The 16,550-nt window shown below is 58.2% G+C and overlaps 1 protein-coding gene across 2 annotated transcripts in view; it reads right to left on the bottom strand.

Moving 5' to 3' along the window:
- Positions 1 to 7,395, bottom strand: part of NOL4L (nucleolar protein 4 like) — a 142,870-nt gene extending 135,475 nt beyond the window's left edge. The window contains exon 1 of one of the 2 annotated variants that reach the window (XM_032142171.2): positions 6,620 to 7,395. In XM_032142171.2, the coding sequence (XP_031998062.1) occupies positions 6,620 to 6,940 (321 nt within the window). In that variant the 5' untranslated portion in view covers positions 6,941 to 7,395. The remainder of the gene's footprint in view (positions 1 to 6,619) is intronic. The other variant, XM_058432874.1, reaches the window with a different exon arrangement.
- Between the last annotated feature and the right edge of the window lie 9,155 nt (positions 7,396 to 16,550).

The following is a 16,550-nucleotide window of genomic DNA, read 5'->3' as shown; positions in this document are numbered from 1 at the left end:
AATTAAGGCCATGGGAGGCAGAGGTTGCAGTAAGCCAATATTGCGTCAAAAAAGAAAGACAGGAAGGAAGGAAGGAAGGAAGGAAGGAAGGAAGGAAGGAAGGAAGGAAGGAAGGAAGGAAGGAAGGAAGGAAGGAAGGAAGGAAGGAAGGAAGGAAGGAAGGAAGGAAAATTAAGGCCAAACTGATAAAAGGGCAGAGATGGGATTTGAACCCAGGGTCCTGTAGCATTAAAGCCCAGGCCCTTTACCTGTTCTCTACATCAAAGTGGACTCAAGAGTTCTTGTTCTAATAAGCCACTGGCCCTGGTGGGTGCTGTCACCAACTTCCAGCTGCTTCTTTACCTGCTTTGGGGCCCATGGGCCTAGCCTGGTTCTCTGTGGTTTTTTTGAGACACAGTCTCCCTCTGTCACCCAGGCTGGAGTGCGGTGGCATGATCACAGCTCACTGCAGCCTCTAACTCCTGAGCTGAAGTGATCCTCCTGCCTCAGCCTCCTGAGTAGCTGGGACTACAGGTGCGTGCCACCATGCCTAAGTTTTTTAAAATTTTGTATACAGACGGGGTCTCACCATGTCCCCAGGCTGGTAGGCCTGGCTTTGATATGAGTGAGCAGGGTGGCCTCAAGCACATTCCTTAGCCACCATCCTCAAATGACAGCAGAGCCTTTTCCAGTTTGCCAAGAAGTGGAGTTTTAGAGCCCATTTTCCAGAAAAGGAAACTGAGACTGACAGAGGCCAGGCAGGCTACTTGCCCGTGGTCATGTGGCAATTAAACAGTTGAGTTAGGACCCCATAGGCCCTGGCCCCCTCACTTCAAGTTCAGAGCCTTTTCTCCCAGGACCCTCCCGCCCCATGCTTGGCTTTGGGCTTTGTTATAGGACCATAGCAAGAGGCAGGTAGGGGGCGGCGGTGGGAAGCTGGAACAAGGAGATGCCTTGGCTGCAGTCATGGGGACAGGGGTATGGCACCACCTCTTATGGCCACCACTTGGCTTCAGCCAGCTGCTGAGACTCCAGGGATGGCAGGGGCCAGGGCAGCAGCTCAGGTGACTTGGTGATGATGGAGGACACCCCAACAGCACCACACTGGCAGACAGACAGGGTGAGTCCAATCCAGATCTCACATGAGTGCAAGCACACGGAGTCACACCCGTGGCTGCCAAGGCCCACAGCCCAGGTGCTCACATACATGCCGACAAACACGCAGAGGAGCCTCTCCACCTGTGCCCTGCACACACTCCACGCACACACACACAAGCATTTCCAGCCTGCACATAGATAGGAACAGCACACTCACGCCCATACAGTTGCACTTTTACACATACACACACACATGCACATGCATGTTCTAGCCCGTGAGCACACACATGTGCAGCATTCAGTTGCACAACCTCTGAGATAATATCTGGCTTGAAGAAGCCCAGGTATGCCTGAGGCCCTCCACCTTGGTCCCCAGACACCCCCAGCCACAGGCTCCCCACCCCCCAATCCTCCCAGCAGCATTTCTGAGGTCCCAGATGGGCCTTCCAGCCTCCCAGACATGCGGGGACGACAAAGCAGCCTGCAGGGGCCATAAAGGAGAGGGTTTTCCTGCCAGCTCCTACCCAGGGAAGAAGGGTGCACGGTTTCCCCACCCCTCAGCAGACAGTGACCCATGACTTAGAGGGGAGGCCCCAGGAAGGCAGAGCCTGACCTGTCTGCATCACCCTGGCACCGAAATGCAGCCCCCCAGAGTTACCTAGGACCATGCCACCCAAATCACAACATGTAACTGACAAAAACGCATGCTCCGCCACTCACAAAAAATGCAAATGGGGCCTGTGCCAGGCATCACTGTCAACCTTCTTCCAAAAGCCCCCCAGGACCCAGGACAACAGAGGCCTCCTCCCTCCTCCCCACCCCACACCCATCTTCATGAGCCCTAGGAAAGCCCACAGACTTTATGCTGTGCCAGTCCTGCCTCAGGCACCAGCCTGTGAATACAGACATCTTGACCAGAGGGATGCTTTGAAACTAATTCAGACTAAAGTGTAATGGACTGAAAGCTTGACATGAAGGACCTATGCTTTCAAATTGGATCAGGTTGCAAGACCCTTCAAAGTCAGAATGGAGATGTACGCAAGGCCCCTAGCATTGGTGTGGACTAGGGGAAGGTCTGAACCTCCCTAAGCCTCAGTTTACTCATGTGAAGGTAGCAGTAACCACAGCACCGGCCTCTAGGCTGCTGTGAGAATTCCACAAGCTGATGCGTATCAGCGCCTCAGCCCAGTGACAGGCACACGGGAGGTGACCCCCAAAACAGCCGCTATACTGATAATTCAGAGAAAACCAGGAAATACTGAGGGACTCAACCAAAGGTCACAGCACATATTACACGGTGCTAAGTCAGAGGCCATTTCCCGCCCAGACCAGCGGCCGCAGGTGCCAAAGGTTTACACAAAAGCTCTGGGGAGAAAGACTTAGGACTGAAAATGCTTTCCACTAAATGAACGTTGGTGCAAACTGGGAAAAGACCACCATTAGTCAATTTGGGTAGCGGAACACCTGGGGTCCAGCTTGCAAAAGCCTGGTGTTGAGAGTGGAGTTTGGCAATCTCGAAGTTTCCCTTGGGGAATGGGGCTCTAATGGTGGGATTCCTGGCAGGTCCACGGAGAAGCTACAGCGGTGCACAGAGAACCCTGTTCCAGTCCTGGCTCCCAACAAATGGAAACTTCCTCTCTCTAGGCCTCAGTTTTCCCATCTGGAAGATGGTACAGTTGGGCTGAGAACCTCTATCTCTCCACAGAGCCTTGGGGCTCTCTGATCCTAAGAACTGACAGACAGCCCAGGACCCCACCTCAGCCATAACCTGTGGCCCTCACAGGCTCTGGGGACAGCTCCACTCGCTCCACTCAGAGGCCAGAGGAAAAGGAAAGGGGTTGTTTTACTTTGTGGCCAATGCCGGAACGGAATTGGAGGGTCTTGTCTCCAAGGGGTTTGCTTCCCCCACTTGGCAGCCCACAGGCCTGGAGCAGGCCAAACGTAAGAAATAATAAATCCTCACCAGGCTTCGCCCGGCCAGGAGGCCCCCAGCTGGCTCTTGTCATAAAGAGATCTTATCCCCACCAGCACCCCTAGCTGCCCATGGAGGACTCCGCCCTCCTCTCCTCCATACCCTGCTTCCACCTTCTACTTCCTGTGACAACCTGCAAACTGGAGGCCAACTTGCCTCTCCCCGACGCCCAGGCTTCTCCTCGACCCCCGCCCTGCCCCACCCCCACCCGGGCCCCAGCTGCAGGAGGCCCTGTGGAGTGTAATTCCCCTCGCCCTCTCTCTGCCCTGGGCCCGTCCGGACAGATTAAGCCTTTGTCACACACACCCAGAAAAGCTCAGGGCCAGATGGGACAGGACAAGTGGTGTCAGATCATCGACCCTTGGCTGGCCGGGACGAGGAGAGGGCCCCGACCGCAGCACCGCATATGGCTGTGGGAGGAGGAAGGGAGGCCCAGGGTGGGGGCAGCCAGAGAGCAATGGGGAAGAGAGGTGACACACCATGGCCACCCTGGGGACAGAGGCTATATGGGGCCTGTCTGCTGGATGACCCAACTCCCACCTCCCTTCTTCCTTGGAATCTTTCTACCTGCTCTCTCTTGAAGCCCCCATGGGCTTCTTTATCCTGTCCTCAGCTATGCCCACCACCTCCGACAGCTGGGTGACCTGGGAGCAGGTACAGAGCCCCACCCACCCGAGCACCCCCGTGCCCGCACAAGGCCTGTGGGTACTAAACAAATGCTTTGGACAAAGGTTTGGACAAAGGTTTATGGCCCAATGACCTTCACAAAAACCCACCAAGGACCAAACTACAGGCTCTCTCCCAAATGACACCAGGGGTGAAGGTGTGTGTGTGTGTGTGTGTGCGCGCGTGTGTGTGTGTGTGCGCGCGTGTGTAGGCCAGGGATCATAGGAGACGTCCTTTGCACCTTTCAAAGGAGGTCCCATTCAGCCCCTCCCAGGAAGAGGCCAATGGCTGCCCCAGAATTCCCAGCAGGATTTGTTCCTCTTGGATCAGTGAAAAGGAAAATGGAAATATAAAAATAATAACTGGGCCCCAGGAAGGAACTTGGAGATGGGGGTGGCATCTCCTGCCTGGCTCCGGCTGGCTGGGCGAGTGGCAGGTAACTAACGGGCTCTCTGGGGACCAGCAGGCCAGGCAGGCGGGCGTGGGGAGCCCGAGGGGCGGGCTGTCGAGGGAGGCCACATCCGTTGTGTTTGTCGATCTCCTGGCAGCCTGGACTGGGAGGCCTGGGTCCCCTTTCTCTGCCTCCCAGGCAGGTGGTCCCTCGGGGAGGGCTCATTATTGGTCTGAGAGCCAGGGTGGAGACTGGGGACGGTCGCGCTGCCAGGGGCAGGCAGGACGTGTCAGCGTGGGTCTCAAGGAGCGTCTGAAGCCAGCAGCTGGGCCGGCAGGACCTGGGGTCCAGGCCTAGCACCCAGTTTCTGCATGTGGCCTGGATAGGGGTAGGGGGTGCTCAGCCTCTACAGCTGTGTGGATAAAGAGTGGACGACTGCTCCAGATGCCCACTCCCTAGGGAGAAGTCGAGCCACACAGAAAGCCAGTGAGCCAGCTGCCAGGTCTGGGGGGGTCACCCCCCAACTCCAGGAGAGGGTGGACTCAAGGCTCCTGCCTCAGACTAAGAAGGTTGCGCCAAGGCTTCCAGCTCTTCAGGGAGGTGTAACTAGGATGGGGGGGTGGGGTGGGGCACCGACCCGGGAAGCCCTGATGGCAGAGGGCACTGACCTAGGGTAGGGGGCAGGACCCAGCCAACCATCTCGTGGGTCACTGACCTCAGAAAAACCGCACTCCGGCGGGGGGCAGTGACCCAAGATGGGAGAACCGAGGAGGGGACCGACCTGGCAGGGTGGGGAGGGCTGACCCATACTCCCCATCTGGGAAAGTGGGCACTGATTTGGGCTGGGGGAGGGGTCCTGGACTCGATCGGGGGAGGGGACAATGACCCAGACTCGCCGGGTTTGAGCGAGAGTGCTGATTTAGGCTGCGGCGGGGGGGGGGTAGGGTCCCAGCCTTGCGCGGGCTGGGTCACTGCCCCAGCTTCCCCCTCGGGGAACCCGGTGCCGGCGCGCCCCTCGGCCCGGCCCCCTGTTCCCGGTCCGGCCGGAGGCGGCAGCGGCGCAGATGGGCTGCTGGCGGCCGCAGCGCGGTTATCAGCGCTCCTCGCAGATGGGCCGCCCGCCCTCCGCGCTCGCGGCTCCCACTCCCCGCGGCCTGCAGCCCCGTCCCCTGGGCGCGGGGGGAGGCGCCTCCGGATCTGCTCCCCGGCTCCCGCCTCCCTCCCTCGCGGCCCCCTCACCCCGCGGGCCCGGCCCGGGCGGCCGCAGAGGGGGAGGGGGAGGGGACAAGTGCACTTTTCGTAACGACCGAATCAATTGTGTGTGAAGAGCCCGCTCCGGCCGGGGACGGGGCTGAGCGCGGGGCGGGCGGGCCGGCCGGGGGAGGAGCGCGGAGGGGGGAGAGGGGGAGCGGGGGAGGGAGGGAGGCCGGCGCGGGGCTGCCCGGCTCTCGCGCTCCGGCCTGGGAGGGAGCAAGGAGGGCGGGGGGAGGCCGGCGCGGCCCGACCGGGCCGGGGGCGGAACGCACTAATGGAGGGTCTCGGCGACGGAAAGTTCAAAGCTCAGCCGCGCCCCGGGAGCGGCGGCCCCCCCCAGCCCCCACCCTCTGCAGAACAATGAGGTCCCGGCGGGGGAGCCGCGGGGCCCGCGCCGCACGCCCTCTCCAGGGCGCCCCGGGCCAAAGGGGACGCCCCCGCCCGGCCGCCCGCCTCCTCCCTTTAGGCGGCTGCGGTTCCCCGCCCCCTCCCCCACGCCACCCCGCCCGGACCGGGCCGGCCCGGGGGACGGGGGAGGGGAGGGGATGGATAGGTCAGGCCGCCCCCGTCCCGGGGAAGGGGGAGCGAGGGGCCCGGGGGGCTGAGGGGGCGCCCCACCCACCCGCGGGAGGCTGCTCCTGCGCCAGGCTGCGGCTCCGGCCGCCCCTCCCCGGGCCAGCCCCGGGTGGGGTCGGGGCGACAGTGCCAGGGCTGGCCCCCTCCCCTGGCGCTGGGAGGCCCGGCGGACTCCCCGTCCCGCGGCTGCCCCTGCCTCCCTCCCCCACTACCCCGCGGCACCACCCTCCGCGCGCGCGCACACACACACACACACACACACACACACACACACACATACACACCGCCCAGCCGGCCCGGGGGCGGGAGCGCGAGGCGCCCGGGACAGGCAGCCCCGGGGCGGGCGGGGGGAGGCTCGGGCTCCAGAGAAGCCGCCTGCTGGCGGGGGGAGGGGACGGGAGGACGGAACATGCTGGGGTGAGCAGCCCGGGACAGCCTGCCCGGCACGGCCACGGCCCGGGCAGCGGCGCGGAGGGGGGCAGGGACGCCCCGAACCCGGAGCGCTGCCCAGGCGAGCCGGGGAGGGCCGGTGAGCAGGGACGCGTGCGCCTCAGGCGGGCCCGACACACGGACAACCTCAGGGACACACGTTCGGACACACATCCACACCCCCACCCCGCCCCCGCCCGCCTGCCCCAAGCCCCGCCGCGGGACCCGCCCGCGGCCGCCGCGCGCTCACTCACCGAGCCCGTCTTGACCGGCACATACACCACTTGGCCCATCTTGGGTTCCCGGCCGCTGCCCAGGCGGAAGCCCTTGGAGCGCACCCAGAACTGGAACTTGCCTTTCTCGCCGGCTGCGGGGCCGCTGCCCGCGCCAGTCCCGCCGCCGCCCTGCAGGACCTCGGCGATCCGCTGGTATTTGCTGCGTGTCACCGTCTTGGTTTTGGCCGAGTCGCCGTAGGTGCGCAAGCACCAGTCCCGGAACTGGCGGCCCAGCTCCGAGTCCCCGGGGCTGCGCTCGCGCTCCCAGCCCCCGCGCAGCAGCAGCGTCGGCTTCGGCATCCTCCCGCCGCGCCCGGCGCCCTCGGGGGCGGGCCGGCCGCCGGGCCGCCCGGTGCCGGGACTGGGCTGGGCTGGGCTGGACCGGGCCGGGACGCGCCGCGGCCGCGGCTGTCCCGCGGTGTGGCTCCGGCGAGGCTGCTGGATGGGCGCGGGCGGCGGCCGGACGCGCGGGGCTGCGGCGCGCTCTGTCCTGCTCGGGCGGCGGCGGCGGCGGCGGCGGCGGCGTTGGCGGCGGCGGCTCCGGCTCGCCTCCTGCTCCGCCTCCTCCTCCCCCCGGCCGGGATGCAGGAGCGATGGAGGCAGCTCCGGGCCCGGAGGTGCAGAGGGGGCGGGCCGCCCCGCGGGCGGCCGGGGGAGGCGGGAGGCGGGGAGCGGCCCCGAGCGCGGGGAGCGAGACCGAGCTTGGGCGCGGGCGGCAGCAGTGGCTGTCAGCTTGCGCGGCTCATCCTGCTCTTGCTCAGGCTCCCGCTGCCGCGGCTCTTCCTCCTCCTCCTCCTCCCGCGCCCGCCTCCACCACGCCGCGGGATCCCACCTGTTAGAGCGGCGCAGCCTTCGCCGCCGCCCGCCCCCCCCTTCCTCCTGCGCCCGCCCGCCGGGCCCAGCCCCCGCCCGGCCCTGCCCCTGGGGGCGCGGGGGCAGCCGCGCCCGCAGCAGCCGGGAGGGCAGGAACCAGAGGCGCGCAGTGCCCAGCCCAGGAACCGCGTTCCGTCTGGCCCGGCCGGGCCCGGAGCTTCGCAGGCCCCGCTCCTCCCGGGCGCGGCGGTCCCGCGGGGAGTAGGGCGCAGACCCCAGCCCAGTCGCCGGCCTCCCGGCCGCCCCGCCCTACTTAGCCCGGCCAGGGAGGTGTAGGACAGGCTCCCCCTCCCTCGCTCCCGCAGCTGGCTTGACCTCTCTCCCGTGAGCCGAAGCCAGAAGAGCAGTGTTCCCCTGGGGGAACCCCACATCGCCGCCCTTCGGGGCCCCCAAACTTCCTCTCCTTTTGCCTCACCCTGAATTCCCCGAAGTTTGGCCAGCTTTGCCTCTGCTTGCCCGCCCCACTGCTCTAGGACAGGCCCAGGCCCCCTGGGAAGTCGCCTGTGGCCTCAGCCCAATCCCACCTCGGCTTCAGAAAACACTCAACACATCCACAAACTCATCCTGAGACACCCTGCCTTCCCAGGTGCGCCTTGACCTAGAATCTCTTGCTGAGTAAACTCAGGTAGTCCCACCGCCCCCTCCTACCTGGGCAGATCTGACCTTGGATAGAGCTAGCTGGTCCCCTCCCCCTTAATGAAATTACCAACATAAATAAAGGCACAGGCCAATTCCCCAGGATTTCTGCACCCCTACCCCCCACTTCCTTAACAGGTCATGAGGAATTGCTGCACTTCTCTCCCAGCTGTCCCCTGGGGTCTACCCCATGTCCCCATGGCACTCCTGCAGGCAAGTCACCATCTAAGTCCTGAGGCCCAGACTTTGGCTAGTGCAGGACCGTTTCCTGCGTAGGAACTACTGTCAACTCCCATCCCAAAGTCCCCCACCCCAGGACCTACTTACTACGTGCCATGTCCTGGCAACTCTGAGAGGCAGAGGGAATGGCTCCATTTTACAGATGAAGACCTGGGGCTTGGAGAGGTGGCCTGACCTGCTCAAGGTCATGCAGGAAGGAGGGGTGGGTTTCAGCTCCTGTGCATCTGGCTCCTGCTGCCATATCACACACAAAGTCTTACCCTTTCACCGCGCTCGGAGAGAGCCCCACGCTGTGTATACCTGGCTCACTTCCCCCAGTAGACAGGGAGCTCCAGATGCTCAGGGCCATATATGACCCATCCTCACATGCACAGGCCCTAGCACAACACCTGGCACACAGTAGGTGCCAATAAATGCTGAAAGAACCCTAGAGGTCTCCCAAGTCCCAACCTCTCTCTGCATTTCACATGGGAGATTATTTTTAGATAATTTACATTTCATGTTACTTTATATACACCAACAACTCCACAGTCATTTTTCCTCTTTATCTTCCCAAGAGCTCTTTTTGGATCTATGCTGGTATGCATGCCCGTTTTTAAGAGGTGACCACTCAGAGCGGGGAAGGCACTACCCAAAGGCCAGCCCCAGGGGCGCGGGGGCTTCTGTGATTAAGAAGCTCAGACCCCGAGTTTTTCAATGTGTCCTTTGACGGTTATCCTTCCAGCAGACTCTTCCTGAGAGCAAAGATGCTCTAGCCTGGCAATGGTAATGATAACTGTGGCAAATATGCCCTGTGCCTGGGTGGTGGGATCCTTGTGTGAACCCTGGTCTCTCTGTCCAGTTCCAGGACCCACTTCAATAACCACTAAGCCGGACCACCTCTCCACCCAGTCTGGGTCTTTGCCTGCCTTTCAGAAGCTAAAAACCTGGTTGTCAATCTTGGGCTGAGTTCTGGCACGGCAGAATGTATAGTATAATGAAAAGAACATGGACTTCAGGTAGTCAGATCTGGAAGTGAATCCTGACGATTATTTGGCGTGGCATTCTTCATGCTCACAGGTCCCACTTGGCTACTTCACAATGGAATGAAGCCATCATTCCACCCTTTGCTGGGTAACCTCAGGCAGGTCACTGAGCCCCTACTTCATCATCTGTATAACGGGACAGGATGTCACAGATGTAGAGATTCAACAGGATGAGAGTGCCTGACCTGTGACGGGTGCCCAATAAGTGCCATTTTCTCCTTCATGGGGCCTCGAAGTATTCAAGGAGGAAGACAGGCATTGTTGATGCTTTTTGTGCTTCATTCTTTCAATAAACACTTGTCTAGCAGCCACTGGGCAGCAGGGGCTTGGGATATGGTCATGGGATCCCCAAGGTCCCTGCCCTGTGGGAGTGCACCAATGGGTATAGAAGATGGCTATTGAACAAACCAGCTATTGATCACAATAGCCCGGGGAATGGGCCACGAAGGAAGGAGGGAGCTGTGATAGCAAATAATGCATAGAAGGGGCTGCTTGGCTGGGCGCGGTGGCTCACGCTTGTAATCCCAGCACTTTGGGAGGCCGAGGCGGGCGGATCACGAGGTCAGGAGATCGAGACCATGGTGAAACCCCGTCTCTACTAAAACTACAAAAAAATTAGCCGGGCGTGTTGGCGGGCGCCTGTAGTCCCAGCTACTCGGAGAGGCTGAGGCAGGAGAATGGCGTGAACCCGGGAGGCGGAGCTTGCAGTGAGCCGAGATTGCGCCACTGCACTCCAGCCTGGGCGACAGCGAGACTCCGTCTCACAAAAAAAAAAAAAAAAAAAAGAAGGGGCTGCTTTTTTTAGGGGGATCAGGGAAGGCCCCTCTAAGGAGGTAGCATCTGAGCAGTGACTTAAATGACAGGTGCCAAGGCATGCTGTTCCTGCATTCCAGGCAGAGGGAAGAGCAAGGGCAAAAGCCCCAAGGTGGAAGGAGATTGGCATTTTCTAGAAGCTGGAAGGCATCCAGTGTGGTGAGACTGAAGTGAGGGAGGAGGGGTGAGAGGGCAGGAGTCTTGAAGACCCTGGAAAATACTTCGGATGGCATTCCAGCTGCTATGGGAGCTACTGGCGAGTTTTAAACGAGCAGGACTGTGGGGTAGAGAAGAAGTGAGGAGCGGAGGGCAGCTGCAGAGGTCCAGAGGTCTGTGGTCTTAGAGGTCAGAGGCCTGGAGCTGTCCCCACTGTGTGACAGCTCACTGCACCAGGCACGTCCCAGCCTCTTGCCCCAAGGGCTCCTGGGAGAGTGGAACAGCCAAAGAGTGAGAACGGCCAAGGAGTGAGAACGGCCTACTGTGGCCCAGCCCCACTTTTGCAGAAGCAGATCCTGGGTCTTCAGCCTATCTGTGTCACTGGGGTCCTTTAGGAGGGGCATGCTGGGTGGGGTGTGGGGTAAGTCTCCCACAATGCCCAACTCCTGGGGGGATGCAATCACGGTCCCAGGGGGCAGCTGCTCCTTTTTGATTCCCATTGCAGACACCTGCCAAAGGACAAAGTAGGCTGCCCCGTGAATCAAGGCCAGGAGATCCTCTGCATTTTTTAAAATTTTGAGACAGGGTCTCGCTCTGTCTCCCAGGCTGAGTACTGTGATGCAATTGCAGCTCCCTGGAGTCTCTACCTCCCAGGCTCAAGTGATCCTCCCACCTCAGCCTCCTCAGTAGCTGGGACCACAGGCATGCACCACCATACCCAGCTATTTTTTTTTTTAATTATTTTTTGTAGAGACAGTCTCTCTCTGTTGCCCGGGCTGGTCTCAAACTCCTGGGCTCAAGTGATTCTCCCGCCTTGGACTCCCAAAGTGCTGGGATTACAGGCATGAGCCACCATGCCCGGCCTCTGGATTTTTTTTTTTCCACACTTAGCCCAGGTGTCCAAGGGAGACTGGAGTTGAAGCACAGGGAGTCCAAGCCCCCAGGGTTCACGTCCACTCCAAATACAGATAGTAACGTAATGAGTCCCAAGAGCTTGGTGATGAAGGGTTCTCAGAGTATACAGTCCAAACCCTGCCTCTGATAGATGGGCAAACTGAGTCCCACAGGAGCAAAGAGGCTCAGGGCTGCAGGACAGAACCAGGTACCTGGCCTTTGCCTGATTTGGCCCAGATCACCTGCCTTTCACTGAGCTCTGACCCTGGGCCCAGATGAGCGGGAATGCCTGCAACTCGACAGTGAGGTGGCCCTGACTGTGCCACAGGAAGTTCCAGGCCTGGGGTGGGGCAGAGTGACTCAGGCTGCCACAGAGGCCTGTCCACCCAAGGGCCAGGAAGAGCAGAGAGGCCCCAGAGCCTTGGAGAGAGGTAGTTTCCACCACTGGGTGCTGGTGCCCCTTCTATCAAGGGCTTGTGCTACCACCTGCCGTCCTCCTATTCTATAGCATCCCCCCTGCAGTCTGCCAGCCATGCTGAGCCACTGCTGTACGCCCGCCTCTCTAGAAAGGCCTCCTGACCTCTCAGGTTGGGTCAGGGGCTTTCTATGGTCACTCATAGAGCCCCAGGCTTTCCCCCTCCCAGCTCTGACCACAGCATTTCACGATGGCCTCATTACCTGTGTCGACCAGTGCCCAGCACAAGAGCTGAGGCTTAATCGTTATTGAATAAATGGATAAATAAGCAACCAACCAAATGAATGAATGAATGAATGGGCTTATCCTCAAAAAGCAGGTGCTAGACTGAAGTCTACAGCATTGTCTACCATGCTACTATGCTTCCTCCATAATCAATCCATCCATCAGCATTTATTGTGCTTCTCCTAACAGGCTCTGCTGTTGAGTGACTGAGTCCCTTAACCTCTCTAAGCCTCAGTGTTCAAGGACGATAAAATGGGAATATTAATAATTATCCCTAACTCACAGGGCTGTCGTGAGAATAAGCACTCAACAAATGCTAGCGCCTATTGTCATTATGCCCATCCATCATTCAGACGTTTATTTGGGCATCTTCTGTATGTCAGCCACCACGCTTGGTGTTTGGAATATAGTAATAAGCAAGAGGGACCTGACCCATGAAGCTCATGGACTAGCTGACTTTCAAAAGATCATGACAGGCCAGGCAGAGTGGCTCACCCCTGTAATCCCAGCACTTTGGGAGACCAAGGCAGGTGGATTGCTTGAGCCCAGGAATTCAAGGCCAGCCTGGACAAAATGTCCAAACCCCATGTCTACAAAAAAGTACAAAAAAAATTAGCCAGCGGTGGTGGTGTGCACCTGTAGTCCCAGCTACTTGGGAGGCTGAGGTGGAAGGATTGCCTGAGCCCTGGAGGTAGAGGCTACAGTGAGCTGTGATTATGCCACTGCACTCCAGCCTGGGAGACAAAGTGAGACTGTCTCAAAAAAAAAAAAAAAAAAAAAAACATGAAAAATGGGCTTAGAATTAAAAACAAAAAGTTGCCATGAGGCTGGGTGTGGTGGCTGATGCCTGTTATCCCAACATTTTGAGAGGCCAAGGTGGGCAGATCACCTGAGGTCAGGAGTTCCAGACCAGCCTGGCCCACATGGCGAAACCACCCCCCCCCCCCCCACTAAAAGTACAAAAATTTGCCAGGTGTGGTGGTGGGCACCTGTAATCCCAGCTACTCCAGAGGCTGAGACAGGAGAATTGCTTGAACCCGGTGGGCAGAGGTTGCAGTGATCCGAGATCGTACCACTTCACTCCAGCCTGGGCGACAGAGTGAGACTCTGTCTCAGAATAAAAACGTTGCCATGAGAACACATGGCAGGGGAGCGGGGCGCCCAGATCAGCACCTTCGAGAAGTCCCTCTCTAAGTGCCCTAAGGGTCCTTTGGACTGGAAGATGGAGCACTGGGCAAAGCGGAGGGGAGGAGAAAAGTGTCTCCACTCCTGCAGTGGCCCGTGCCACACTGCCTGTGGAATTACGACTGAGTGGGAAAAAATTCTGTCCACCTTGCAGAGTTTGAGACCCGCTCGAGTCCAGCATCCCCTTTTTTCCAGAAACTAAAGCATAAAGAGATAAGAGAACTAACTTGTCGAGGGATTTCATTCAAATGTCACCTCCCCTGAGGAGCCTTCCTTGACTGCCCTTCTTAAAAGTCCCCCAGTGGCCCTCCATTCCTTTTCCTTACTTGGTTCATCCTCATAGACTCAGTGCCACCTTCCTTTATAATACATATGTATTTGTTTCCTGTCTCTGTTCATTTCACCTACTGGAATGTACATTCCTAGAGGGCAGGGCTCTGTCCTGTTCACTGCAGTATCTCCAACATCCAGAACAATGCGTGACACATAGTAGGTGTCCCATATGTGCTTACTGAATAAATGAATGAATGAAAATCCCTGAGAGAGAGAGAGAGACAGTGTGTGTGTGTGTGTGTGTGTGTGTGTGTGTGTGTGTGTGTGTGTGGTGTGTGTGTGTGTGTGTGTGTGTGTGTGTGTGTGTGTGTGTGTGTGTGTGTGTTTTGACTATACACTGCAATGAGATCCAGGAAGATTTATGCTGAATTGGAGAGGCAGGGGCCTTTTTGCTTATATTCATTTTGTCTTTGGCAAGTCACTTCCCTTCATTAAGCCTCGGTTTCCTCATCTGTAAAACGGAGCTAGTTTCTGCTTTGCAGAGTCTTTGCAAAGCGTCAATCAAATATGGTGCAAAGTGCCTAGGTGGGGCCTGGCACACAGTAGGTGGGCAACTCTGTCATTTCGATGGAGCCCTTGTTGGGGGAGGCCTGTGAAGGGGGATTCCAGTGCCTGAGCCTCCCTGCAGGACACAAAGGAAGCTGACACTGGATCTGTCCTGTCACCTGAACTCACCAGTAATTTATTGATGCTGGATGCTGGCACCCAGCAGCCTGCTGGGTCAGTCTCAGGGAGCAGGTGTAGGGCCCTCGGGCCTACCCCAGCCTCACCCAGGCAGGAAGGGAAGGGGAGCCTGGGTCTGCCCAACCCAGGAAAACTGATAGGTCAGCCCTTACAAGTCAGTCCCCTTCTGTGTGCCAGGCAGTGCAAGCAGAAAAAAAAAGCAAGTGTGGTTCCTGCCTGGCCTGAGCTCATAGAGGGTTGAAGTGGACATATTTCAAATAACCAAAATGGTGACAGCTCCATGAGGGCCTACTATGTGCCAAGAACTTTGTACCTATAACCACATTTAAGCCTCATACAGGGCTTAAATGTGCTGAGGTCACACAGCTAGTGGGGGGCAGGAGGAGGGTTTGCACCCAGATTTGCCTGGCTCTAAAGCCGGGGCACATTATTGCCATCCCGCCCCACTCAGGCTGGCTGGGCCAATGGGCATTTAAAAAAAAAAAACAAAAAACGGGCCTGGCACGGTGGCTCACACCTGTAATCCCAGAACTTTGGGAGGCTGAGGTGGGTGGATCATTTCAGGTCAGGAGTAAAGACCAGCCTGGCCAACATGGTGAAACCCCATCTCTACTAAAAATACAAAAATTAGCCAGGTGTGGTGGTGCACGCCTGTAATCCCAGCTACTCGGGAGGCTGAGGCAGGAGAATCGCTTGAGTCTGGGAAGCGGAGGTTGCAGCGAGCTGAGATCATGCCATTGCACTCCAGTATAGGTGACAGAATGAGACCTTGTCTAAAAAAAAAAAAAAAAAAAAAAAAAACACTAAAAAAAGGCTCTTGGCTGGGCACTGGCTCACACCTATAATCTCAGTGCTTTGGGAGGCCAAGGTAGGAGGATTACTTTAGGCCAGGAGCTTGAGACCAGCCTGGGCAACATAGTGAGACCCCGTCTCTACCAAAAATTTTAAAAATTAGTGGGGTGTGGTTGTGTGCACCTGTAGTTCCAGCTATTCAGGAGGCTGAGGCAGGAAGATTGCTTGAGCCCAGGAGTTGGAGGCTGCGGTGAGCTATGATTGTCAGAAATCTGGTCACAATCATAGTGGTCAGGGGGGCATGGAGTGCTTTCGGTGGCCACTGCATTCCAGCCTGGGTGACAGAGTGAGATCCCATCTCAAAAATAAATAAATAAATAATAAAAATAAAAAGGAAGAGCTCTGGGAGTTGAAAACTGAGAGCAGGCCCTTTCCATGGGAGGCTTCTTTAAGGCTGAGACCTTTAACCGGCCTTCAGCGGGTGGATGGAGATACCAAAGGGGGAGTGTGTTTTAGGCCAGAGAAGCAGCTGAGTGGAGGTTTGGAGGGAAAAGGGAGCGATCTGTTTGGACTGTGGTGGGCATGCCCACCTGGGAGAGCACCAGGGCCCTAGAAGCAGGCAGTGGGCATGCTGGGGCTTTGAATGCTTGGCTAAGCCTTGGGCCTCCCTGGTGGGACATGGGGAGCCATGGGAGGCTGCTGAGCAATGAAGCCACGGTTTCCCCCTGACCTATATATTGTAAGAGGCCTGCTAGTCAGGCCAGAGTGTGCTTGGCCTTCGAGAATCTCTAACATCTAGCTTCAGCCTCATCTCCCTCTACCAGCCCTCTGGACCTGGCATGTCACAGGCAGCCAAACACTTACGGCTCATTCTCACCTCTGCACCTCTGTTCTCTTGGCCCCTTCTCCTGCAATGCCCACTCTGTCTACCCAGACCCTACCTAATTGCTCAGGTCTTCCTTCCAGGCCATTTCCTCCATGAAGCCTGCCCTGACCACACCAGCCCTGAGTTACATGCCTCAGCCTCAGAACCGCTGAGGGCCTGGGCTGGGAAAGTGCCCATCCTCCTCTCAAGTCCGCAGCACTCGCCATCCACCAAGATGGGCTGCTGCTTTTACCTGCATAGCAACTTTCTTCTCCTGGTAACAGCATCTTGAAATCCCTTTGAGAAACCGCCTCCTTCATATTCAGAGCATGTTGCTGGAGCTATACTGACCTGACCACTGAAAGCATTGAATGACTAGGCCACTGAAAACATCCCATGCCCCAACCACCGTGATTGTGACCAGATTTCTGAGAACACTGGCTGGGTGCAGTGGCTCATGCCTGTAATCCCAGCACTTTGGGAGGCCGAGGCAGGCGGATCACCTGAAGTCAGGAGTTTGAGACCAGCCTGGCCAACATGGCAAAACCCCGTCTCTACTAAAAATACAAAAATTAGCTGGGCATGGTGGAGCATGCCTGTAATTCCAGCCACTCGGGAGGCGGAGGCAGGCGAATCACTTGAACTTGGGAGGCAGAGGTTGCAGTGAGCCGAGATCATGCCATTGTACTCCAGGCTGGGTGACAGAGCGAGACT

The sequence above is a fragment of the Hylobates moloch genome, unplaced genomic scaffold (assembly GCF_009828535.3).
Source record: "Hylobates moloch isolate HMO894 unplaced genomic scaffold, HMol_V3 SCAFFOLD_21, whole genome shotgun sequence".
NCBI lineage: Eukaryota > Metazoa > Chordata > Mammalia > Primates > Hylobatidae > Hylobates > Hylobates moloch.
This window is presented reverse-complemented; position numbering and strand designations above follow the sequence as displayed.